The 25,790-nt window shown below is 58.0% G+C and overlaps 1 protein-coding gene across 1 annotated transcript; it reads left to right on the top strand.

Moving 5' to 3' along the window:
* Nucleotides 1–479: 479 nt before the first annotated feature.
* On the top strand, nt 480–19,605 carry EPHB3 (EPH receptor B3; the record flags this gene model as incomplete). Its single annotated transcript, XM_082839103.1, has 16 exons — nt 480–591; nt 9,228–9,292; nt 10,520–11,192; nt 13,524–13,679; nt 14,478–14,828; nt 14,982–15,106; nt 15,269–15,428; nt 15,509–15,617; nt 16,004–16,056; nt 17,106–17,228; nt 17,338–17,585; nt 18,093–18,308; nt 18,420–18,569; nt 18,662–18,855; nt 18,959–19,114; nt 19,220–19,605. 16 exons carry the CDS (start codon nt 480–482, stop codon nt 19,326–19,328), a joined length of 3,000 nt encoding a protein of 999 aa, XP_082695229.1. The 3' UTR covers nt 19,329–19,605.
* Between the last annotated feature and the right edge of the window lie 6,185 nt (nt 19,606–25,790).

Genomic DNA, 25,790 nt, shown 5'->3' with positions numbered 1-25,790 from the left:
AGAGCGGCCGCGCCAGCGCTGGGGACAGTAGAAGTGAGTACGTGAGCGGCGCAGCAAGAACCCAGCTCGGACCCCGGACGGCGCGCGCACCCGGAGTCCCCGATCCGAGTCGGACCCGCAGCAGACCTCTGGATTACTGTGCACACCGAACTACCACCACTTGCGCACTCCCTCCCCGGCCCGCCCCCCCGAGTCCACTGGTTCCGAGCTCTCCAAGCGCCCCGGATCCTCCAGGACCGGTCCGTCCAGATTCCCCTGGGACCGACCTGCCCGCATCCCTCAGCATCGCCCGGCTCAGGGCGCCGCCTCGGTCCCGGAGCCGCCTGCCTGGATTGCACCCTCTCCTTGCCTGGATCTCGTAGGACCACCGTGCGCGAGCCTTCTTCGGAACCCGCCGAGCGGACCCTCCCGCGGGTGCCCGCAGCCCCGCCGGCGCGGCCCGGCGCGGCTCGGCTCGGCTCCCGGAGCCCGCCCCGGCCATGGCCCGAGCCCGCCCGCCGCCGCCGCCGCCGCCGCCGGGGCTCCTGCCGCTGCTCTCTCCGCTGCTGCTGCTGCCCCTGCTGCTGCCCTCCGGCTGCCGGGCGCTGGAAGGTGAGCGGCGTCGGGGGGCGCGTCCAAGGGTTAAGGTGTCCGGGGTCGCCCGAGCGTGGGCTGGGGAGGGTCTGCGGTGTTGGTCCGATGAGGGCTGGGCGCACTTCGGAGGAAGCTCGGTCACCCGCGCCCTTTCCAGGGTCCGGAGGATGGGGTGGGGAGGACGCTCTCGGCGCCGCCTCGGAGGCTCCAGCTACCTCTGTGGCAGGCAGTCCGCCGGTTGCGAGATCGCGGGCAGCTCGACTTGGGAGAGCGTCCCCGAAAGTCATGGCCCGGCCGTGAGCTTCTGAGGGAGTACCCCGCACTCAGGGCAGGGGAGCGGGGCGCCGGGCACCTTTTGGAGGCAAGGAAGTGTGGGCGACCCACCAGGCGAGGCGGGGGCTCTGAGGCTGATGCGGGGCTGTGGAGGGTGGAGGCGAAGCGGGACTCCCCAGGTTGAGGGGCGGCGTTGGTTCGGAACCCCTTGGAGTGATCAGTGAGAGTGTGAGTGCGTGCACCCCGCTTTGTCAGGGAATGGCTGCGGGGATGGAGAGGCGGGGGCCTGTTATTGTTTACGGTTTAGGAGCGCCAACTATCCACGGGGTGCTGTGTTCACCGGGCGTTACACGCGGCTCTGCGGCACCCCCTCTGCCTTCTAGCAGGACACCCCGTGTGCTGGGGTCTCCACCGAACCCCTGAGGTTCCGGGGCTTGTCCCAGGTAGTGCCGGAGCCGGTGCCTTACGCATTAGCCGGTGGGAAAAGGCCGGGCTTCTCTCGATGGGTTCTGTGAAACCTGCCGAGACTGCTCCAACTTCCAAACGACTGTGGTTGGATGGACAGCCCAAGTGTTTTTGCCCCCGGTGGGAGAGTTCACACACATCCACTTGACACAAGCCAGAGGGGACAGAGGCACTGACACTGGTTAAACAATAGACATACAAATAGATGCAGACACAAACGCACAGTTCCCAAAATTTTTGGAGCCATTAAATGAGGGAAAAAAAACCTTCCTTAAGGTGGAGGGAAGGACACCACAGAAATTTGGGGGAAATTGGGATTATAGGCAGTACTTATATTTGGTATCTTTAACAAATCCGGTCACTTTCTTAGTTTGAGAACAAACACATGAATTCCATGTGACTTGGTTTGTTCATATGTTCGTAATTGGTAAACCTGAAGGTTGGAAGGAAAAAAGAACAGAGTTCGGAGAGAAAGGCATTCTCTGGTTCTTTCTCATTTTCTCCAGGGGGGAAAAAACATTCTTCTGAACGTCTTTTATCTCTGAGCCCATTGGTGCTGACAGACTGATTCACACGGGTGGACGCATGCAAATCCAGACAGACACACCGAGGTCGCGCCCACGCTGGTGCACGCTCTCCCACATGTGTGTGATAGAATCACAGGCGTGAGAAACCGGTGTGGGGCTTTGTTGTTGATTGCCTCAAGGGTGTGAGCCAGGGAGCCTGCCGGAGTTCCCAGGTCTGTGTCTTAGCCCGGGAGAGGCGACACAGGCACGCGCACTTACAGGACTGTGTGTGCCAGGCCCCAGAGCCCTTGTTGTGGGGCGTGGTGGGTGCTGATTCGGAGAGTGGAGTGGGGGCGTGGTTTGGGTCAGGTGAGCAAGGGGTACCTGAAAAGGCTCACCCCTTCTTTCCTCCCTTCCTTCTTCCTCTTTCCCTTCCTTTCGTCCTCCTTTTCACCCCTCACAATCTGCTGGTCCCTCTAGACCCGAGCTGGCAGGCCCTAGCTGGGAGCTGGCATCCAGGCCTCCAAGCCCAGGACCCAAGGGGCTGACCAGGAGGCAGAGGCCTGATGAGCTGTAGCAGCCCAGGAAAGAGAGGACAGTGGGATCACTACCCCTACTCTGTCCCCTCCTCCCTCAGGCTGTGAAGTGGGATCTGGGGCTATTCCCTGGCTGGGTGGGTAGTGGCTGGGAGGCCAGGCCAGTGTGGTGTGCCCCTAGGAAGGTAGCAGTGCCTCCCAAGTGTGGCTTTCACGAGTCCCTTCACTTTTGCCATATATGAGAACTTAGGGTCTTCCGCTGGCGTGAGAATGAAAGAAAAAAGAGAGATGACGCCTCAGGGTGCTGACCCCAGCCCAGTGGTCTACCTAACCACACTCCTGCTCTCCCTCACTGTGAGATGGGATAGTAGTTGAACCCACTGTGAGATGGGATAGTAGCTGAACCCATCTCCTAGGGCTGTTATGAAGATTGAATCCTTAATGTGTGTCAAGTGCTTAGCACAACCATTGTTATTCAAGGATTAACTATTATTATTATTACCCTAGGGTCTGCTCCTTGGGGAGCACCAGAAAGTGAAACTGGTGTGTACCCTTGCCCTGCTGGAGGGAGCTTAGAGGACGCAATAATGGGAGGAGGAAAAGTTCGTCTGGGGAGGAAGTTGTCCCCCCACCTCCATCTTTTTCCAGCTTTGGGAGGGAAAGGATGGGATGGGAAGAGAGCTGGGTCAGGAGACAGCTGTCCTTGACTCCTGCCTGTACCCCATCCCTATTCTGGAGCTCCAATGGCGGGATGGGTGGACCTGGGGGTCCTGGGCCGTGGCCAGAGGACAGGGCTGGGTGGGACGCCCAGCACTGAAGCTCTCTTCAGCCCCCCAAGCTTTATGGGTGGAGGATCTCACTCGGTTGCTCCTTCCAGCCTTCCCTTTGGTTTTGCCAGGATTTGGTTTGCCCTTGGCCTTAGGGAGCCTTTAGGCTCTTGGCCTCTGAGGTCATTATATTTAGGCCCAGGGTCCTTGAGCTGTGGGTGCTGTCCCTCATGGTCTCATTGATTAGATGCTGTCTAGCACCTGGTTGTTCTTCCTCCCTATACACTTGGGGTTCATGAAGATTCTGCATCCAAATATCTCATCAGTTTTCCATGAGGATGGAGCCGGGGTCCTTGCTTATCCTCCTTGGTTGAAGAAACACCTCTCTCCTTGCCCTCTGATTGATTTCCACCTGCACACACACACACACACACACACACACACACACAAATTGCCCTCGATTTTACCCTCAATCACAGGGAAACAGGGCCACCTTGTTGCTCACTCTGCTTTCAGGTAATGTCCCCCAGTCCCCCAAGCCAAGACCATTCTCCCCTTCAGGACCATGAACCAGGGAGTGGGGTCCAGTAGGTGAGCGGACCAGGAACAGGGCGTGGGATAGGAAGGATGTCTGGACCATAGGGTCCTTATACCTCAGATGGGGTGAGGAGGTCCCTGCTGGGAAGAGACTCTTTTGAGAAAAAAGAAACAGTTACCAGATGTAAGAGGGGGGACTGGACAGCCTTCTCCCAGGCAAGCCCTGTAGCTGAGCTGCTGCTGTAGTGGAAGCAGGCCCTGGCGGGGGAGAGGCAGTGTGTGACCCATCTCTTTCTCAGAGGCAGCAGCAGTGACCACCGAGTAGGTGGCAGCTGAGAGGGGACAGCGGGCTGGGGTTTCTGTGGCTTCCTCACTTGTTCCAGTGGCCTCTGGCTCTCCAGCCCCCCCGCCCCGCCCCTGTTTGTCTTCAGCTGGCACCTCAGAGCTGCGACAAGGGACAGCAGCAGGGATTGGGGGGAACCAGTTTGTCCGTCACTGTCTTCCCTTTAACCAGAACTGCTGCCACCGCCGCCGCTGTGGCCTCAGCAGCAGCGAGCTAACCCAAAGCTGCTGTGGGCAAGGCCTCCGCCACCCGCCTTACACTAATTAAACAGCATGAAGAGGCTGAATCACCAGGCCTGCATAGTTTGAAAATTGTAGCCCTGCCTGTTGTGCTGAGTCAAACTGGTTTGTCGGGATTGGGCAGCTGGGAGTGGGGGGAGGGAGACTGGATACATCTGGGCACCTGATGGGGTGCGAGAGGCCCCCTGCCCCAAGGGCTGGCCCTGGCATCCGGTCTCCTGTTGCCTCTCCGCCCCCAGACTCCTGGTCAGACCCGCTGTGGCTGGGCTCCCAGGGAAGGGCTCCAAAGCTAGCTGTTCATCCGTCCTTCTGGCTGCTGGCAGGGCCACAACTGGGGTGGGGGCTGTGGGGGGCTGTGGATGAGCACTGAGGCATTTGGGCTCCTGTCCTGTGCTTCTTCCTCCCTTCTCCTCCCTCTCAGGTTTATTTAATTATAAATCTCCGTGATCTGAGGGGAAGAATGAAAACCAAAATGTGTTCTGTTCTGGGATGCTCCCCTCTCCTCCATCCCAGACTGGAGGCCCTCGGGGCCATGGCAGGGGGCGGGTGGTGGCCCTCCAGGTCCCATGGCAGGGTCTGCCTAAGACCCCTTTCTCCCCGGGCTGACCACCCGGAGTGTGCAGGTTGGTACACGCGTGTACACACACCGACACGCAGGGGAGGAGAAGGATGGGAGAAGACGGGACAGATCCCTTGGATTGGTTGGCTGAGGTAGGGACCCCAGGCGGAAGAGGGGGACCAACTCCGAGGTGACCGGGAGTTTCCTCCCTCTCTTTGCAGGCAGGGTTCCAGGGTGTGCCTTCTCGCCCGCACCCTGCCCCTCTGTCCTCCTGCCCCTGCACGCGCTGCTGGCCCAGCCCAGGAGCGTGACCTTTCCCACCGCCTCAACGTCCTCGGTCTGGAGTTTGGGCCGGTGGGTTTCTTGCTGCTGTCTCTAGGTTTGTTTGATTCTCTGGTCTCACTGGCATGCCTTTTCCCAGGGTGGGGTGCTCTGTGTGACTTGGGGCTTGGGGTCGCTGTGGGGTCCGGCAGCTCCATAAAGTTGTGTGTCCCTGGCCCTTCACTAGGGCAGGTGGCAGGCTCCCAGCACCAGGGCGGCCCAGTGAGGCCCTCAGACACAGGCTGGGTGCCCACGATGTTCTCCTCCTGCTGGGCCCCCAACTTATGTGTTGCCCGAAGCTCCTGAGGCTAAATGCCTTCATCGTGCCACCCCCTCCCCAAGGGCTCAGTGCTGGGGATGGTGGCATTGTGCTGGCCGGGAAGTGGCCTGCTGCTTGGGAAAGGGCTGCACCTGGGGAGGCTGCACCCAGCCACACCCAGAATCATCTTCATGCCCCTGCCCCACCCCTAGCCTCGTGACCTGTGACAGCTCCTGCCTGGGTCAGGGCCACAGGAAGCTGGTCTGGGGCTTGTTCCTTCCCTGAGCCTCTGGCCGAGGCTGCCCCAGTGCCTTTGCTTTCTCAGCAGACAGTGCCCTCTCCCAACTCTTCCTCCACCCCACTTGAAAACTCACCTCATAGAAAGATCGTGCTTGTAGCGTGTGTGTGGGTGTGTGGGTGTGGGTGTGGGTGTGAGATGTGCATGGAGGATGCACCTCAGGCTTTACACAACCTCTAGATATTGATACTTATACTGTGTCTGCATGCTCCTGTGGAATGTTTTGGTGCAAATGGGCATCTGTGCATGTGCAGCTGATGCTAGTTGTGTGTGACTGTGTAAGAGCATGTCACCGTGTCTGTACAGAGAAACTGGTGTTTGTGTTTGTACTTGACTACACTCAAGACTGTGACTTGTGGTTGGCAATAGTGTGCAGTTGGGTGTGTAGGGAGAACACACTGTTGAATGCACGTGCCCTCACGTATGCATATGTCTCAGGAAATCCGCACATCTGAGGGCTGTGAGAGTGAGTCTTTGCCTAAGGCAAGCCCAGTCTGTGTGTAGGAAAGACTCACTGTATACGAATGTCTCAGGAAGACTGATCTGCTTGTACCATATGTATCCGTGTGTCCGTCAAAGACAGACTGTAGCTGTGTGTGAAGCCGTGTGTGTGTTTGCGGGTGGCTGGGGCTTTGTGTGTTTTTGTCCACCATACGTGTGACTTGTCGCTGTTTGGCCCCAGTGGCGGGAACGAGCCCAGCCACTGAGAACTGGGTGATGTGTGTGCGTCTGTGTGCGCACAGGCCGGGGCCACACGGCTGCTGCCACGTGGCTGTTCCCCGCGGCCCTGTGAAACCTGAAAGGGGTGCTGCTTTCCTTCTGAGCATTGAAGCCCCAGTCCCAGAACATCCCAGAAAGGCCTGGCGGCCACTTCCCTGCTTGCTTCGTGGGTTGGTGGGGCTGTATCGGGGAGTAGCCACTTGGTGGGACCAAGGAGGGTGTGGGTGCAGTTGGCAGCTGGGGAGTGTGGAGATGGCTCCCTCATTCCTCTTTTGTCCTTGTCCCCTGTACCTGTATCCTTTACCCCCGCGTGTGTACCTACACACACACCCACACCCACACCCACACATGCCACACACATAGAAAAGGTGGGCTCTGTTGGGCTGGGTCTCTCCCCGCCCCACCCCCAGACAGATGGATAGTGGGGACCACCCCCCATGTTCTTCCTGAGGCTGGGACCCAGGCACCTCAGGGTCTCCCTCTTGCTGAAGCGAGCAGGCCCCTCCCCTCCCCCAGAAAGCAAGCCCCCTCCCCACCAGGGTGACCGAGCCCTTCCTCAGGCACACATGACTCGAAATCTAAGTCCTCTCCTCATTAATGGGAAAAATGTGCCGAGATTGAGCGATGGCCAAGGCTGAGCGATGGCCGAGGGCCGATCCCCGCCCCCTCCCTCTCTCGCTCCCCAGAAATTAAGCAGAAACGAAGATCCTACCCCACCAAACCCCCCCGCCCCCTCCCCCCACTCCTCTCCGAGCCGGCGCAGGGCTTGTTTTAAACTGCGGAGGAATCTGGCTGGAGGGGGGAGGGGCCGAATATTTGGGTTTAAACAGTTCCAGATGGGTTTGGCACTGGCTGAGCAGAAGGAAGTGAGGGAGATGGAGGAGGGAGGCAGCGCGAGGGAGCGGTGGGAGCCCTGGCCTGCTCGGCGGCGGGCGGCGGGCGGCGGGCGGCGGGCAGACAAGCAGGCGGACTGGCTGGGGGGAGGGGGTGCGCTTGGCTCCACGGCTCCCAGGGACAGCGGTACTCCGGGCCGCTGGCTAGCGAAGAGGCTACTTGGCAGCCTCCCTCTCTGTCTCTGTGTCTGTCTCCTGGGGCCTCCTTGTCTCTCCATCTCACTGTCTTTTGTAGTCCACCGCCGGCCATCCCGGCTGTCTGGTCCTAGCCAGCCGGCTCCGCACATCCCTCCAGTTCGGTGCCGCCCACCATCCGCCTGCTCCGCCCGTCTGTCTCCCTCCCTGCCTGTTTCTGGGGCCCCTGCTTCTGCCCATCCCGTCTTCCCTCCCGTACCCCTCTACCCCCCTGCTAAATGTCTGTGTCTGTCTGTCTGCCAGAGGGGCCTGTCAGGCCACCGACGATGAAGCTGGGATAGCGCATCCTGCAGCCGGGCCCTCCAGGGACCAGCTGCTGCTGCAGGAAGACGAGGGAGCCTCACTCCCCAAAGTGAATGGCTGCTGCTCGCTGCTCCCTTTGCCTCACATGAGGGCCTGGGGCCACAGCTGCCTCATCCACCATCCTAGGCTCAGACCCAGACTGCAGGAAAGTGGCGAAGGCCGAAAGCCTGGAGCCTGCGGGGTTTGGGTCTTTCCCTTCCTGGATACCTCCAGCCTGCCCCATTGCTGACGTGGAGGCCTTCAGAAGTTCTGGGGCGGCCCTGCCCCATTCCAGGTTGGAGTGGAGGGGAGAACTGCTGGCTGTCTTCCAGGCTATGGGAAAGGACTTGGGGCCTCTTTTCTGCTCCTAGGTCTAATGTTGGGGTCACACTGTCAGGAGAGTTTTCAAGCCAGAACCCAGGATCCAGGTTCCTAGGGGAGCAAGTTTAAGTCAGAAACATTGATAGGCGCCTCCTGTGGCCGAGCAAAAGGAAACAGATAAAAAAATCCGAAGCTCAGAACAGGATCGGTGCTATGACAAAGCACCTGGCCCTGGATGCATAGAGGAAGGCGTCCAACCCTGACTTGGTGGTTCAGGGAAGGCTTCCTGGAGGAGATGACATCTTGGTTGGGACTTAGGGTATACACAGGAGCTTTCCAGGTTTTCTCTGTTCCCCCTTTACAGAGGGGCATATTGCAGTCAGAGGGCCCTGGTTAAGGGGTTAGTTGTGGAATCAGATAGACCTGAATTTGAGTCACCTTTCAACTTTTCACCTCAAGTCCTAACAGTTTTACCTTACGCCCTATATGTACTGTATCTGGGCATCAGTTTCCTCATCTGTAAAAGAGGTATGCCAACAGTACTTTTATCCAAGGATTGCAGGAAGAACTGAACTAGCTCTAGAGGAACTAGTCTGGGCCTTGGTGGCCCTCACCCCGTCCTCAAAGAGCATTCCTGTCCTGTCCTCCAGAGATGGTCTGTGGGAGGCTGGGTGAGAGTGGGCTCTGGCCTGTGACTGCTCTTCCCTTCCCCTGGGCGTGTGTGGAGCTGGGCCTTTGTGCTGGGAGTGGAGTCAGGGGAGGCCTGAGCAACAGGGTCTGAAGCGCACGGCCCTTTGTTGCAGGATAAAGGCCCTGCCAGCCCCTTTGTGTGGAGATTAGCAGAGCCTGTAGGTGTGTGAACTGGCCCTGGCTTCTGCCTCATTAACCCAGACCTGGGGTCAGCAGCTGACACTCACTCCCAGCTGGCCGGACAAGACATCTTTGGGGCTATGACATCTCTGGGGGTGGCTGCGGGGTCTCCTCTGGGCCAGGGGAGCTGAGGGTTTGGGGAACTTGGGGTTGGGGTGGGAGTACCTGGTGGGAATCAATGTCTGGCGTCCTGGCCTTTCCTGGGCAACCTCCTCTTTCTCTTCATCCTAAACTTGGCCCCTGACCTTTTTTCTCCTTTTGCTCCCCCAGAGACCCTCATGGATACAAAATGGGTGACGTCTGAGTTGGCATGGACATCTCATCCAGAGAGTGGGGTAAGACTTCCCCACCATTTCTCCTGAGTGTTGGTTGCCAATTAACCCCTGCAGCAGGGCTCAAGAAGGGCTGCCTCTGCCCACTGCTTGTCAGTTCCCCCTCTTGCGGCATCCCCGTCCTCTTCATCTGTCACCTTCCTCCTTTGCCTGATGGTCCATTTCTGTGAGTGTTTTCATCTCTGACTCTTCAGCCTGCTTCTGTCCCCCCTCCCCCATACACACCACCTTTGGCTCATTCTCCCTCTGCCCACCCCCCAGCCTGTCTTCAGCCTATTTCCATCCCTCTCCTGCCTGACATCCCTTTGCATGTCTGTCCTGACCATCTCCCTCCTTCCTGGGTGCTTGGGAACAAGGAAACCTTGGTTACAGATCTCTGACTTGCTGTGTGACCTTGAGCAAGACAGTTTGCCTTTCTGGGCCTCCATTTCTTGACTGTTACATTCCTGTAGTCCTGACGTCTCTAAAGTGTTCTAATTAGCCTCCCTAGATGTCCTTCACAACTACACTAAGTCCTGGAACACTGGATTTGGGTGATGTTATAGGCCCTTAGTCACCAGACCTGACTCTGTGACCTTGGGCAAGTCCCTGCCTTTGTGAGTCTTGACTTCCTCTCCTCTGGAGTGGGGACAACAGATGTATTGGATAGGCCAAGAAGTTTGTTTGGGTTTTTCCGTGAGATGTTACCGAAAAAGCTGAACGAACTTTCTGGCCAACCCAATACCTTATTAAGGAGCTGTGAAGGTTAAATGTGATGGTAATAGTGATAACCAAAGTTTACTGAATGCTTGCTCTATCTGTATCAGGCATTGGTGCAAGCCCATTACATATATTAAACTGATTTAATTCCTCACAGCCTCGTTTGCTTGCAATCAGTCCCACTTTATAGACAATGAAATTGAGGCATAAAGATAATAAACATTATAGCTAATTCTCACATAGTACTTACCAAGTGCCCCATTCTAAGTGCTGTAGTCATTTAAAGTCATTTATTCCTTATACATCTTCTTCTTACCATGTTACAGATGGGGAAGTGGGGGCACAGGGAGGTTAAGTGACTTACCTGTAGTCACACCACAAGCAGAGAACTGGGATTTGAACCCACGTAGTCTGTGTGCTCAACCGCTACACCACGGAAGCATCTCTGTGAAGCAAATGTAGCAGATCTGGGCATGTGATAAGCACCCGGCAAATGCCGGTGCTTACTCTCTGTCTTTTTCACTTGCACAGTGGGAAGAGGTGAGCGGCTATGACGAGGCTATGAACCCCATCCGCACGTACCAGGTGTGTAACGTGCGCGAGTCAAGCCAGAACAACTGGCTTCGCACAGGGTTCATCTGGCGGCAGGACGTGCAGCGGGTCTACGTGGAGCTCAAGTTCACTGTGCGTGACTGCAACAGCATCCCCAACATCCCTGGCTCCTGCAAGGAGACCTTCAACCTCTTCTACTATGAGGCTGACAGCGACGTGGCCTCGGCCTCCTCCCCCTTCTGGATGGAGAACCCCTACGTGAAGGTGGACACCATCGCGCCCGATGAGAGCTTCTCGCGGCTCGATGCCGGCCGTGTCAACACCAAGGTGCGCAGCTTCGGGCCGCTCTCCAAGGCCGGCTTCTACTTGGCCTTCCAGGACCAGGGCGCCTGCATGTCGCTCATCTCTGTGCGTGCCTTCTACAAGAAGTGCGCATCCACCACCGCAGGCTTCGCGCTCTTCCCCGAGACCCTCACCGGGGCTGAGCCCACCTCACTGGTCATTGCCCCTGGCACCTGCATCGCCAACGCCGTGGAGGTGTCGGTACCCCTCAAGCTCTACTGCAACGGTGACGGGGAGTGGATGGTGCCTGTGGGTGCCTGCACCTGTGCCACCGGCCACGAGCCAGCCGCCAAGGAGTCCCAGTGCCGCCGTGAGTGGGGACTGGCCTGGGGAGGGTCTGGGCCACAGCCGCCCGCTGCCCCCTACCCACTGCTTCCTACCTGCCAGACAGGGGGGTCTGGCCTTAGGTCTGGGGCAGAGGGAGGAAAGGGAGGAGGGGTATCAGGTGCAGAAAACATGGTGCAAGGAGGGAGATGAGAGAAAATGAGGAGAGACACCAGAATACCAGGAGAAAAAAATGAAACTAAAGAGAGGAAGGAAGGCATGGAGAATCCTTGACAAGGAGGCAGCTGAAGAACGTGCTCAGAGTCTCGGGAGGCCAGCAGAGACGCCCGTTTGTCCAGTGCCACGTTTACGTTTCACCCTGCAAGTATTAGGTGGGACCCAGAGCTGCAGGCACCTCGTGATTGGCCGTTTAACCTGAGGGGTCTCATCTGCATCTTGAGAAGCAGTATTTATAGCACAGAGGTTAGGGGCCCAGTCTCTGAAGTCCTGAGTCCTGACTCTGCCACTTACCATCTGTGAGACCTTGGGCAAGTTATTTAACTCTTTGAACCCCAGTTTCCTCATGTGCAAAATGGGGACATTAATGGTGATTCCTTCGTGGAGTTGTAGTGGGGCTTAACTGAATCACTGCATGGCAGCCCTTGGAACAGTGCCTGGGACGTGGGGAAGCACAGCACCATGTAAGTGTTAGCTGTGACTCTCGGGAGCCCTGGGATGCACGGGGGACAAGGGTTGTTTGGTCCTGGTTTCGTATACGAGGAGGTTAGGAGGCCTGTCTTGGGTGGCTTGCCGAGACTCATAAGACCTCACAGCGTGCTAGATTCTCCAGCTATAGCACCCGTTCATGAGAGGTTCTCTCATCTGAGGCTTACCACAACTTTGTCAGGTAGATTCCAGCTGCGTCTCCTGTGGAGCCAATAAGAAGGCCCAGAGAGGCTCTGCACTCTAGGCCTCATAGCTGGGAATGGGGGAGCTGGGACTGCAGCCTCATCCAGTGCTGTACCATGCAGGCCAAGGTGCTGAGGGCCTTGTCTTCTGTCCCCTCTGCCCTGTTCTCCCACCTGGCACTTGCAACCTGAAGCTACTAGGGGTGGGAGCTGGCTGTTAGCACAACCCTCAGTGTAAGGGGGCTGGAGGCCCAACCTGGCTGTGAGGCCCAGTGTCGGGTGCTGTTGTGGGAAGGTGAACAGTGCCTTGCCCTGCCCCTCTCCACTTCTCTATGGGAACCTGCCCCCAGACTTCCTCCTCCTAAGTGGAGAAAGGGGTGGGGGTGATGAGCCTGACAACCTGAAGAGCGGCTAACACTTTGCAGGTCCCTAGCAGGAAATGCACTATGGTTCCCATAGCAACCAGGCTGGCCTGGCCCCTGCCCCCTCTCCCACTGGCTCAAAAGAGCTGGGATGGAATATCACCTTAGTCGAGGGGGATTAAACCCCGGAGAAGGGCACAGACCCAACACCCCGGACGACCTCCCCGAAGGCAGTTGTATATGGGCAGGATGACCATATGCTCTAGTGTGTCCAGGGCAGTCCTGGTTTATGCCTGTCATGCTAACGTGATTATTACTAGTGCCCACTTTCACTCTCAAAATAGTGCAGTTTGAATAATAAATGATATGGCCATCGTAGCTATGGGGGCTCTCCAGAGCCAGGCCCAAATAGAGGCTCTGAAGGGGTGTGCAGGCCCCGAGCTCTGGGCTCCCTTTGGGGATTGGGGTTCCCCTCGTGGATGCTTTGAGGCCTCTGAACTGCAGGTGACCCCAGCCTTCCTGCCTGCTTTCCTTCTCTCCTTTTCTCACCCTTCCTCAGCACCCACCCCTGCCCCAGGGCAGAAAGGAGCTGCTGCCCTGCTTCTGGTTGGGTGGGGAGAGAGGCTGGCTGTGAAACTCAGAGGCCCCACCTCCTGGCTCTTCTGGGGCGTTCTTCAGGATCTTCAGGAATAATTATCCTCGAGCTTCAGGGAGGGGTGGGGGCGCCCCAGCAGAGTAGAGGCTGCTGCCAGCCCACTAATGGTCTCTTCCCGTCCCCCTCCCTCCTCTTCCTCCTCCCTCTCATCCCTGCCTCGACAAGTCCAGGCTGTCCGGGTGATGGAGCTGACGTCTTCGTCCGTGAGGCCCCAGAGTTGGGGGTCGGGGTCGGGGCAGGGGCGGGGAGGAGTCCGCTGACGTGGGGTTTCCACGGGGCAAAAGGGCCTTTTGTAGCTGCAGCTGGACTTAGGCAGTACCAGCACGGCCCCCGCAGTCTGGGAGGTGGGGGACCGAGACCTGTGCTTGGGAAGGGCCAGATTCCCACAGAGGTGTGGCGGGTTGGTGTCTGCAGGGATAGAGGTGAGACGTCCATCCTTTTCTCCCTTCCAGCCTGTCCCCCTGGGAGCTACAAGGCAAAGCAGGGAGAGGGGCCCTGCCTGCCCTGCCCGCCCAACAGCCGCACCACCTCGCCAGCCTCCAGCATCTGCACCTGCCACAGTAACTTCTACCGCGCAGACTCCGACTCTGCAGACAGTGCCTGTACCAGTGAGTGACCGCGCATCCTCATACTCTCCCACTCCAGGCCTTCCCTCTGCGGGCCAGCCCGGGGGTGCCTAAACAGTCTCTATGAATAGCTCCACTTTCCAGATAGGATAACTGAGGCTCAGGGGGGTTAGATGTTGTGTTCAACATGGCACAGGTAGGAAGTGACCGGCCCTGAGCCAGAATCCAGGTGAGCTGAAAGGCTTAGTCCTTGCACCAACATTTAATAAGCATTTGTTAGCTCCTCGTTGGGTATCAGAAACTGGCTAGGACCCTCTAGTCTATTACTTCTTTCTCTGTCTAGAACTGCTATTCTTTTGGCCCAACTCTAACCAGAGAGGGGACCTCACAACCCTGGGGCAGCCTGGTGTCCTGCTTTTTCCCTGCTTCAGCCTTTAGTGCCAGGGATTGCCAGGCGCCAGGGATGTGGAGGAAAAGATACAGTCACTGTTCTAGGAGCTGGCAACCTGGTGGGAGAAACAGATGTGGAAACAGATAATGACCATATAATGTGCTAAGTGCTGGGCTGGAGGGATGCCCAGGAATTGTTACAGGAATGCAGAGGACGGGAAGAGAATGAATCAAGGAAGGTTTCCAAGAGGAGGTGACCTCTCAAGTTGAGCCTTAAAGGCCAAATAGATAGGAGTGTGCCCAGGGAAGAAGCGTAGGCAAGGTATTGCGCTTATTAAAGCAGAGGCAAAGGCAAGGAGGTGGGAAGCAGCTTGGAGTGTGCAGGAACTCTGGACAGACGGTGGTCCTAGGGCCCTAGCTCACTGTCCTCTCCTTCCACCTTTCCCACAGCGGTGCCGTCTCCGCCCCGGGGTGTGATCTCCAATGTGAATGAGACCTCTCTGACCCTCGAGTGGAGTGAGCCCCGGGACCTGGGTGGCCGGGACGACCTCCTGTACAACGTCATCTGCAAGAAGTGCCGTGGGGGCCTTGGGGCCGGGGGCACCGCGACCTGCTCACGCTGCGATGACAACGTGGACTTTGTGCCTCGGCAGCTGGGCCTCACAGAACGCCGGGTCCACATCAGCCATCTGTTGGCCCACACGCGCTACACCTTTGAGGTGCAGGCCGTCAACGGTGTCTCGGGCAAGAGCCCTTTGCCACCCCGCTACGCGGCTGTGAATATCACCACCAACCAGGCTGGTGAGGAGGGCGCACAGGAGGGTAGTGCCTGGGTCATCTTCTCCTACATAGAGCTGAGGTTGCCTGGGGCACAGACCATCGGGGGTCCCGTGGGAACTGGGTCCTTGGGAAGGGTGCCAGGGCCCGTGATGAGCCCCCCCGCTCTTCCCCTAGCCCCGTCTGAAGTGCCAACACTACACCTGCACAGCAGCTCCGGAAGCAGCCTGACCTTGTCCTGGGCGCCCCCAGAGCGGCCCAACGGAGTCATCCTGGACTACGAGATGAAGTACTTTGAGAAGGTCAGAGCCTCCAGGGGCAGGAGGAAGCCTTGGGACAAGAAGATTACCCCAGAGAGTGTCAGGGGCCCTTGAGAGCAAAGCCTTGGGTACTGAGTCGGGGGTGGGCAGGGGCCGATGGGCGTCAGGGCCCACTGAGACACAGCCTTCCTCCTGGTATTGCAGAGTGAGGGCATCGCCTCCACAGTGACCAGCCAGAAGAACTCCGTGCAGCTGGACGGGCTGCGGCCTGACGCCCGCTACGTGGTCCAGGTCCGCGCCCGCACCGTAGCTGGCTATGGGCAGTACAGCCACCCGGCTGAGTTTGAGACCACAAGTGAGAGAGGTACACACACCCCCCACACCTGTCCCTGCCCCTGTCCACACTTTCCACCCCACCACTCACCTGTCCCTCCCCGTCTCTAGGCTCTGGTGCCCAGCAGCTCCAGGAGCAGCTCCCCCTCATCGTGGGCTCTGCCACAGCTGGGCTTGTCTTCGTGGTAGCTGTTGTGGTCATTGCTGTCGTCTGCCTCAGGTACTCCCAGGCCCAGGGGCTGACTAGAGCTTCCCTTTAGTGCCCTAGAGCCCTCTTGCCACATAGGTGAACCATCACCCACGTCAGACCTAGAACCACAGCCTTCCCAGGCCCAGGCTATCCTTGTCGGAAAGGCTCTCTCCAGTCCATGCCTATGTCCTCGTCCTGTCCCCTCCCTGTCCCCTGAATCTACTGGCAGATTCCCTCAGGGACCAAGTCCACTGAGCCTCTTGCCCGGAGACCCAGTGGCAGCTGTAGCCACTGACCATAGCACCAGGCACTGGGTGGTCCCCTATGCTCTCTGCCCCTCCTGTGAGCCCAAGGGTCCCCTGAAGGGAAGGAGCTGCGGACTTGTCTCATGCCTACCCTCCACCCCGCCCCTCCAGGAAGCAGCGGCACAGCTCTGATTCAGAGTACACGGAGAAGCTGCAGCAATACAGTGAGTTTGCTTCCTCATCCCAACCTCCCAAAGCTCCCTTCGTCCCTGCAGGGCTTGGAGACACCCCTTTCCCTGTCTGGGACTTTATTCCTTTAACTCCTACCCTGGCTGCCCCCTCCTGCTTCCAATTAAGTGCCACTTCCTGAGCCCCTACCTCACGCCCGCTAGCCCCAGAGATGAGTGAGATGTGACCCCTGTCCTCAGGGGTAGTCAGTCTTGTAAGAAAGACGACATAGGTATACACAGGAAACAATGAGAGAACAATTAAGTGTTAAGCCGGGTGTTCCTGGGACAGAGGGCAGTGAGAGTTCAGAAAAGAGGAAGGCTTCCTGGAGGACGTAGCCTTGGGCTGAGCTGAGCCAGGTGGGATAAACAGGGTTTAGAGAGGTGGGGGAGAGCATTCCTGGCTAGAGGAGCCTCTGGAAGGTAGTGGGTCGGGTGGGGAGAGTGCCCGACAGGGGGGCCCGTGAGAAGGCTGGTTTGACAGCTGCTGGGAAGCCAGGCTGGGTGGTTGCGGCCAGTCCTTGGAGGGTCCTGAAAGGCAGGCAGAGGAGTTTGGACTTGACTGCACCACCGGTGATCTGAAAGGCTCTCAAGCTGGGGAGCAATACAATGAAAGTATTGTTGTAGGAAGACAGGTGTGTGGGCTAGATTGGTGAGCAAAGTCTAGAGGCAGAGAGCCCAGCTGGGAGGCTATTGCAGTAGTCTGAGTGTTGATGGCCTAGACAAGGTCGGGGGCAGTGGGAATGAATGAGGAGAGGGACGGATCTGAAATAGGTTTTGACACGATGAGAGATGAGGGAGAAAGAAGAAGAATCCTAGGTGTCTAGCCGTCATGGTTACTAGTTCTCACCAAGAGGACAGTGGCGGGGTGGGGAGGGGCAAGTTCTGGCTTCAACAGAGGAGTACGGAGCAGGTTTAGCAGAGAGGCTGGGAATGTGTTCCTGTCTGGGGGAGGAGCCTGGGGCAGTATCCCGGGTCGCAGAGTTCCCTCACTGTCCCCAGCTCAAGGATCTCACCCCCTCTCACACCCACCTTTTCTTCCTTAGTTGCTCCTGGAATGAAGGTTTATATCGACCCTTTTACCTACGAAGACCCTAATGAGGCTGTGCGGGAGTTTGCCAAGGAGATCGATGTGTCCTGTGTCAAGATCGAGGAGGTGATAGGAGCTGGTGAGTCCCCTGGGGCACGGTGGGGAGGAGAGGCTGGTGGTGACCCCGAGGGAGGGCAGAGGTGGTTGGGTACAGAAATAGCTTACTATCTGTGCCCTGTGCCCTGCAGGGGAGTTCGGGGAAGTGTGCCGGGGTCGGCTAAAACAGCCTGGCCGCCGGGAAGTGTTTGTGGCCATCAAGACACTCAAGGTGGGCTACACAGAGAGGCAGCGGCGGGACTTCCTCAGCGAGGCCTCCATCATGGGTCAGTTTGACCATCCCAACATAATCCGGTTGGAGGGCGTGGTCACCAAAAGTCGGCCGGTCATGATCCTTACTGAGTTCATGGAGAACTGTGCCCTGGACTCCTTCCTCCGGGTAAGAGCCAGCCCCTGGCCCCTCCCCCTCTTCCTCCCCCCACCCCCAGAGAGCTAGGTTGGGCAAACCACCCCCTCCCACAAGTCAGGCAGACCCTATTCAAGTCCAAATATTTACCGAGGTGGCATGGTGCAGGGAAAGAGCTGGGCCTTCAGAGCCAGGAAAACCAGAGTTCTCATCCGGACTCTGTCCGCCCCCTACTGCCTGTGTGACCGCAGGCTTTACTTAACCTCTCTGAGTCTCAGCTGCCTTGGTTGTAAAATGAGAATGGTAAGTTATTTGGGTCCTCACAGGGGTTAATTGGGTTGATATATACAGATGCCGGCCACATAGGAGGGCAGCTTCCTTACTCTCAGTGCACGAGGGACATGGTCAGAGGGGTAGATGAGGCATGGTCTTGGAGGACTTGGAGAGGGTGGGCAGGCGGGCAGGCAGGAGGGTCTTGGGTGGGCCTGCGGCCAGGCAGGAGGCAATGGGCACCCCCTTGAGCCTGCTCGTTGCCTCCAGCTCAACGACGGACAGTTCACGGTCATCCAGCTGGTGGGCATGTTGCGGGGCATTGCTGCCGGCATGAAGTACCTGTCTGAGATGAACTACGTGCACCGAGACCTGGCTGCCCGCAACATCCTTGTCAACAGCAACCTGGTCTGCAAAGTCTCAGACTTTGGCCTCTCCCGCTTCCTGGAGGATGACCCCTCTGATCCTACCTACACCAGCTCCCTGGTACAGGAAGCCGCCGGGAGGGAGACTGGGGGCGGGGCCAACCAGGCAGGGGCTCGGGGCTGGGGATCAGCCCGGAGACATAGGGTGAAGGGCGTGTGCCCCCCCCACCAGGGCGGGAAGATCCCCATTCGCTGGACCGCCCCAGAGGCCATAGCCTATCGGAAGTTCACCTCTGCTAGTGACGTCTGGAGCTATGGAATCGTCATGTGGGAGGTCATGAGCTATGGCGAGCGACCCTACTGGGACATGAGCAACCAGGATGTGAGTGGGGCCAGCCAGAGCGCTCGGGTGGGTGGGAACTGGCTGGGGAGCAGAGTGGTGGCTTACTCCAGGGTTCCCTGCTCTTGGCTCAGGTCATCAACGCCGTGGAGCAGGATTACCGGCTGCCCCCACCCATGGACTGCCCCACAGCACTGCACCAGCTCATGCTGGACTGCTGGGTGCGAGACCGGAACCTCAGGCCCAAATTCTCCCAGATCGTTAACACCCTGGACAAGCTCATCCGCAACGCCGCCAGCCTTAAGGTCATCGCCAGTGCCCAGTCTGGGTCAGTTCCTCCGCCTCTGCCCCTGCCCTGCTCCCGAGCCAGCAGCACTACCCCTGCTTCCCCTGACATCAGGACTCATCAAGTCCCTCTCTTCTCCCCACAGCATGTCACAGCCCCTCCTGGACCGCACGGTCCCAGACTACACGACCTTCACGACAGTTGGTGACTGGCTAGATGCCATCAAGATGGGGCGGTACAAGGAGAGCTTTGTCAGTGCGGGGTTTGCGTCCTTTGACCTGGTGGCCCAGATGACCGCAGAGTGAGTGTGCCTCCCATCTGGAGGGGCAGGGCTGGGGGTCCTGAGCTGGGCCCGGAGTGGTGGGCGGTCGGGGAGGGACTGACTGTGCCCTTGGCCCGTCTGCAGAGACCTGCTCCGGATCGGGGTCACCTTGGCGGGCCACCAGAAGAAGATCCTCAGCAGTATCCAGGACATGCGGCTGCAGATGAACCAGACGCTGCCTGTGCAGGTCTGACACCCAGCTCCCACTGGACGGGTGCCCTCCAGGGACTGTGCAGGACTCTGACCAGCTGGCTGGACTTCGGGACTTCGGGATGTCTGGCCTTCGGCTGTGGCCCAGAAGATGGAAGTCTGGGGAAGGCCCAAGCTAGGACTTCTCCTCCAGGCCTGTGCTCCCTCCGCAGGAAGTTTGCCCCAAACCTCTTCATATTGAAGATGGATTAGGAGAGGGGGTGATGACCCCTCCCAAGCCCCTCGGGGCCCCGGCCTTCCTGTTCTCCAGTGGGGGATCCCCACCACCTCAGACTTGGCTGTTCTTCAGTGCTGGAGGTCCTGGCGCGGTCAGGTGGGGAATACACCTGGGTTCCATAGGGCCCAGCCCTGGCAGGGGTCTGGACCCCCAGGTAGGCAGAGAGCAGTCCCTCCCTCAGGAACTGGAGGAGGGAACTCCGGGAATGGGGAAATGTGACACCCCCATCCCGAAGCCAGCTGGCCCCTCCAGTTTGCACAGGGACTTGTTCTGGGGGCTGAGGGCCCTGCCCCACCCCCGCCCTTGGTGCTGTCATAAAAGGGCAGGCAGGGGCAGGCTGAGGAGCAACCCCTTGCCCCCCAGAGACTGACTCTCAGAGCCAGAGGTCGGATGTGAGTGAGTGTGTGTGTGTGTGTGTGTGTGTGTGTGTGTGTGTGTGTACGCACTGGCCTGCACAGAGAGTATGGGTGAGAGCTTGGCCCTCTGCCCTGCCGTGGGGCCAGCTGGGCCGTCAGCGAAATAAAGGCAATAAGATGATTCTTTTGCCCCTTCTCATTCGACCTCCCAAGGCAGGATTCCCTGATGCCCTCGAGTTCACAGTCCCTCAGCGCCAGCCCTTCAGAACTCCCAGGAGTCATTGGGAGGCCAGATGCAAGCCACTCCAAGTACCACTTCCCTTTTATGCTTCAGCCTTGCGGCATCTGACTTCTTGGAAGTGGGGCAGTAACAGTAGAGAGGAAACTACCCCAGAGCTCCTTCCTTCTAAGGCCCAGGCCTTCCCAGGGGCTGTCGGAGTCTGGAAGGTGTTTTACAGATGGTGTTTCACACCCATGGTCTCTGAGGGGTCTGGGGGTAGAGGGAGTTGGTCAGCTCCCAGGGTCACATGGCCCTGGACAAAGGGGATGAGAACCCACGGGTGTTCGGATGCAGAGGCCAGCTCCTTTCAGCAAGTGTCAGTGGAGAAGTGCGGCTCCTCTTTACTGAACGGTTACTATGCTCCTGGCACTGGGCTAAACCGCTCCATTTATACACGGATCTTATTTAATCTCACAACAACCCAGCCAGGGAAGGAAGTATTTTTATCTCTTTTTTACAGAGGAGGAAAGGGAGAGGTTAAGTAACTTGCCCAAAGTCGCTGAGCCAGTAAGTGAGGCCCGAAGCTGGGATTCCCACCCAGAGACTGCCTGCACACTTGAAAGGTTCAGAGGATAAATAACCAGAACCAGGGAGAGGGTTAGGAAAACAGCTTCTGGAAATAAATGTCAAAGGAGAAAGGGGGTGGAGTGGGCGTGGGGCTCTGAGGCCCCATAGATGCAGACACACACAGGGAGGTGGGGTGGGAGGTGTGTGCAGTCACTTTCCCAGTGTCAGAAGGAGGGAACCTTGGGCAATAAACCTTGGTGGGGCATGGAACAGGTTTCTAAAGAACCTGCCCATCCGGGTCTGGCTGGACCCGGGAAGGAGTGTGGACAAAGCCTCACGGATCTCGCACATCTTTCCAGGCAGGGCAGAGCTCCGTAGAGGAATTCTAAGTGGGGGCAGTAGCTAGGGGGAGGCGATGCTGCAGCTGTGGAGGCCCAGGCAGCTATTTCAGGTGCAGGGGACCGGCCCGGGAGGCAGGCCAGGCCGGCGGGAATGGAGTTGGTCTAAGGCGGAGGTGGAGGGTTTCGGCCCTTCGGCTCAAAACCTGGCGGGGAGAGGGTCAGGGGCGCGGCTGTCGCGCGGTGCCGGCTCCGGGGCCCGCTCTGCCCCTCGCCGCGCGCTCCCGCTCTGGGGCTCTGGGGCTTCTCCCGCCGCGCCGCTCCTTAGTATTCCCCCCACGGAGCCCAGCAGCGCTGCAGAGGGGGAGGGGAGGACCCGAGGGGGTGGGGCAGGAGGCGGGCGGGGGGGACCCGGGGACCGGGGATCGGGTGGGACGGAGCTCCTCCACCGAGCCCTCCTTTCTTCCCTGGTTGGGGACTCTGCCGAGGGCGGGGGCTCGAAGGGACGATGCGGGGCCCCGAGGCCGCCTTGGGCCCAGGCGCCGCCGCTGTCAACGGCGCGAGGTGTGGCGGGCGGCCAGGGGAGGGGACGCGGTGCTGAGTGGCGTCCTGCACACCCTGCGCCGCATTCCCGGGCTGAGGGCTCAGATAAAGGGGAGGGGGCGTTCCAAGCTCCTGCTCAAGTGTCCACTTCCTACTCCCGAGGCTGCGGAATGGGGGAGGGTTCGTGGCCCGCGTCTCCTGGAGTGACCCCCTAACTTATTCCTTCACTCTAATCATTTTAGCGGGAGTCTGGGCTGGGGGCTCCGCACGAAGAGGTAAGGCATCGCCGCCTGCTGGGTAGGCAGAGGGAGCGGGACAGTTGGGCGCTGAGCGCCGGGGTTGGGGCGGGGGTGGGGGTGGGGGGATAGGGGTGGGGGGTTGGGAGCCGCACAATGAAGGGACACTTGTTGTGTGCGCTCCAGGCTGAAGATTTCAAGGGGCGTCTGGAACTCAGCAATCGGGGTGCATAAGGTACTCTGTTGGATGTGCCCTGTGCAGCACAGGACACATACCTCCCTTCACATGTGATCAGATCTGTACTCCCCTGCATGCACGCTATGTCCCCAAGTCACCTCCCTTACCCAGGTTCTCACGTCCTGTTACAAGATCCTCCCTGGCCCCATCTCCCAACCCACACACCGTAAGAGCTTCCCACGACTGAAAAGAGGTGGGGGAAGGGATGCCGAGAAGGAAGGACAAAAGCCATCCCCCTTCCTGGAAGGCTCCTCCCCCCCAGTGCATTCCCACCTGGGCCGCCTAACCCTGCTAACCTGTGTCTGTCTCACTGGGGGCTGGGAAGAGTCCTCAGACCCAGGAGCAGTTGGGTAAAGAGGGATGAGGATAGGGCATAGGAAGGATGAGGGTACTCCGGAGGGGTCTGGCTTTCCTGCGGCCAAGTGAGGAATGAGAGGTAGCGCGGTCTTAATCTGGTTAGAGTCTTCGTTAATTAATTACACATTCCTGGGGGCAGAAAATTAGATCTCCCAAGTTAGTGCTTAAAAAGGGAAGCCAGTGGGCTGGGGGCTGGGGGGAAGTGTTAGCCCTGGGGTACCGGCAGCTTCCCCTCACCTCCCTCATCCCATCTGCCCCAGAGAGGGAGTTGCAGCCCCAAATGACACATTTCGTGCCTCTCTCTGTGCCTGAACCAGAGAGTAGGGATAGGTAGGGAGAGTAAGCTGCTCTAGACTGTGCTCAGCCCCTGACAGTATCCCCCTCCTCCAGGATGGCCCCAGGGAGAGGTCCCTGGACAGCAGCTGTTGGATCTAAGTCTGGGTGGCCAGACCCTGGATTAGAACCCGGAGATCTGGGGTGACTGGGGTAGTGCAGTGGGAATGGCTGCAGATTTAGAGTATAGGCAGACCTGGGGTCAAAGCCCAGCTTCCTAGTCTTTGACCTTGGGCAGGTTGACCTCTCTGTGCCTGGATGTCCTCATCTATAAAAAGGTGTAGTAATCATTTCTACCTCATGAGATTGTTGCAAACATTAAATCAGTTAATACACGTAAAGTGTGTGCTGGGATCATAGTAAGTACTCAAAAATGTCAGCTACCATTTTTATTAGTATGACGTTTGAACAAAATGTAAGAACAGATAGGAAAATGCTGAGTAGTGCTTGGTAGCATAGCGGGGGGGGAACCAAGGTACGGGAGGAAATCCACCAACTCTGTTTCAGCCATGGGGATGCTGGACATTATGCTGCAGGCTTAGCCCAGGCACTGGCCCACTTCCTGGGATAGGGCTGCTGGGGCCTGGGTGGTTTGATGGCAGTGAGGGTGAGGGTGACGAAGCTCATTAAGGGGTAGAGAATGCAGCAACTTGCCAAGGAACCGAGGGACCATGGTTTCTGCATTTCTCCCCTTAGTGCCCTGATCCTGGGTCTCTTTGGGGGTGGGGGAGGGGATTCCTTCCCTCCAATATTCATTCATTTTTCAAATATTTACTGGATATTTGCTATGTGTCGGGCATTGTGTTGGGCACTAGGATATTGTGATGAACAAGAGCAAAGACAGATGCTGCTTCAAAGAGCTTAGTCTAATAGGAACATAGATGCTCTTCAAATAATCATGCAAAGAAATGTATATAATTACAAGGCAAAGTAAATGTTATGGGTGCAGGATAAAATCACAGCTTTAGTGACCTGAGCCAGTCTAGGACAAGGCCAGGGGTCCTCTAACCAGTTATCTGATGCCCAGCAGAGGAAGCTGGGACCCCCATTACTATCCAGGTCCCTTTATTTAGCCTTTTGGTATCTGACCCTGAGTATATATTCCCTCCCTTCCTCCTTCCCTCCTTCCCTTCCTCCCTCCATTTATTCAACATACCTTCATTGGGCTCTTCCATATGCCAGTCCGAGTGTATGGAGCTGAGGGTGTGGGGATGAACCGGTTACAGCTCCCACTTCCTCAAGGTACACACAGCTCAGAGGGGGACACTGATATATAAATCAACTAATACAACGTGGTGAGGTAAGTGCTACAGCTAGGCAAGCACCAGGGGCTGGAAGGAAGGGACCTGGGCTGGGAATTCCATCAAAGAAGGTTGCCACAGAAGGTGACTTGAATTAAGCCTTGGAGGCTGTTTGCAGTTGGCAAGAGGGGAGAAGGGAGCAGTATATGCAAAGGTCCTGTGCCAGGTAAGAGCAGGGCAGTCCAGGGGCACACAGGACATTCCAACTCAGGATGAGGAAGGAACAGGGTCATAGACAAATGACATTGACCAAGACTTCCCCTCTCCCATAATTCCTCCCCAGCTGGGCCTTCCACTTCTCACGGCCCAGAAGACTAGTCTTGGGCACCTGGTCCCAGCAGTTCTACAACTCTACTTGGGCACCCTCTCCATTGCTACTTCTGTAGCCCTCTGCTCTACCTGTTCCCTGCTGCAAGGCACATTTGTCTACAAGCGTTTCCGAGCACCTGATGCCTTCTATCCCCACTCTACAGAAGAGCTCAGAGAGATGACGTGGCTTGGCTGACGTCACAGAGCCAGTCAATGGCAAAGCCAAGATCTGAATCAGACCTAACCTACCCACGATTCTGTGTTCTTCCCACTACAGGATAGCTTGGAAAGGAGCCTAAGGGAACCTAGAAGTGTTTCACCTGGGCCACTTCAGAGTGACACTCTCCCCCCAAGGAGGGGGCTCTGCACACATGGGCAAGGGCTGCCTCAGCTTTCCTTCTTCAGAGAAGGGACTGGAGAGGGAGGAGGAGAGCTGGGCCCCCAGGTGCTGAAGGCCCTTGTCAGGAGTACAGCCCAGGTATGGTACAGGGTTCCACCTTGGGGGAGGGGGTGGCCTGACAGGCAAGCAGCTCTGTCCCTCCGCTTTGCCTCTCTGCCCTTCTCTGTTTCTTATTAATTATTCCTGTCTCATGGAGCAGGAATGAAAACAGACTTGGGCTCTGGCTGGAGGCCTGCTGTGACATCAGCCCGGAGGTGGCTGCCCTGACCCTGACTATTGCGGGCTGGGGAAGACCCCCTTCCCTGCTTTGTCGTGGCCTGTAGGGAGAAGGAGAAAGGCAGGAGACAACTCTCCCTGGACCCTGGGCGTTGAACTTGGGGCGAGAGAGACAGAGAGAGAGAGAGAGAGAGAGAGAGAGAGAGAGAGAGGTGGTATTTGCCTGAGGGGATCAGGAAGGGAGTGTCTGCAGGAATGTGGGGGACACTGGAGCCTGCTTTCTCCAGACACCCTGCCACTCCTTCCCCTCAGCCACCCCCAGCACTGCTCCCAGGCATTGTTCTTCCACCATCCTCTCCACTTACTTTTTTTTTTTTGCGGTACGCAGGCCTCTCACTGTTGTGGCCTCTCCCGTTGTGGAGCACAGGCTCCGGATGCGCAGGCTCAGCGGCCATGGCTCACGGGCCCAGCCTCTCCGCGGCATGTGGGATCTTCCCAGACCGGGGCACGAACCCGTGTCCCCTGCATCGGCAGGCGGACTCTCAAGCACTGCACCACCAGGGAAACCCTGCACTTACTTTTGAAGCCACCTTTGAGCTGTTCCCTTGTACTACCTTCCTCCCATCCTCACCTCCCTCGACCTTTCTGAGCCTCAGATTCACAGTTAAGCTGCTTCTGGGACTTGGTACCTGGCCAACCGCTCTTCCTGGCTCCAACCTCTTGGCTTTCACACCCAGATGCTGACCTCTCACCTCCGGTGACCTCCTCTTTCATTTCTAATTGGCCTCCATTTAGTGCAGCACATTGGGCTACA

This window comes from Leucopleurus acutus (assembly GCF_964270905.1).
Source record: "Leucopleurus acutus genome assembly, chromosome: 5".
In the NCBI taxonomy this organism is placed as follows: domain Eukaryota; kingdom Metazoa; phylum Chordata; class Mammalia; order Artiodactyla; family Delphinidae; genus Leucopleurus; species Leucopleurus acutus.
Note: the sequence above shows the minus strand (reverse complement) of the source record. Positions and strands in the feature narration are given on the sequence as shown.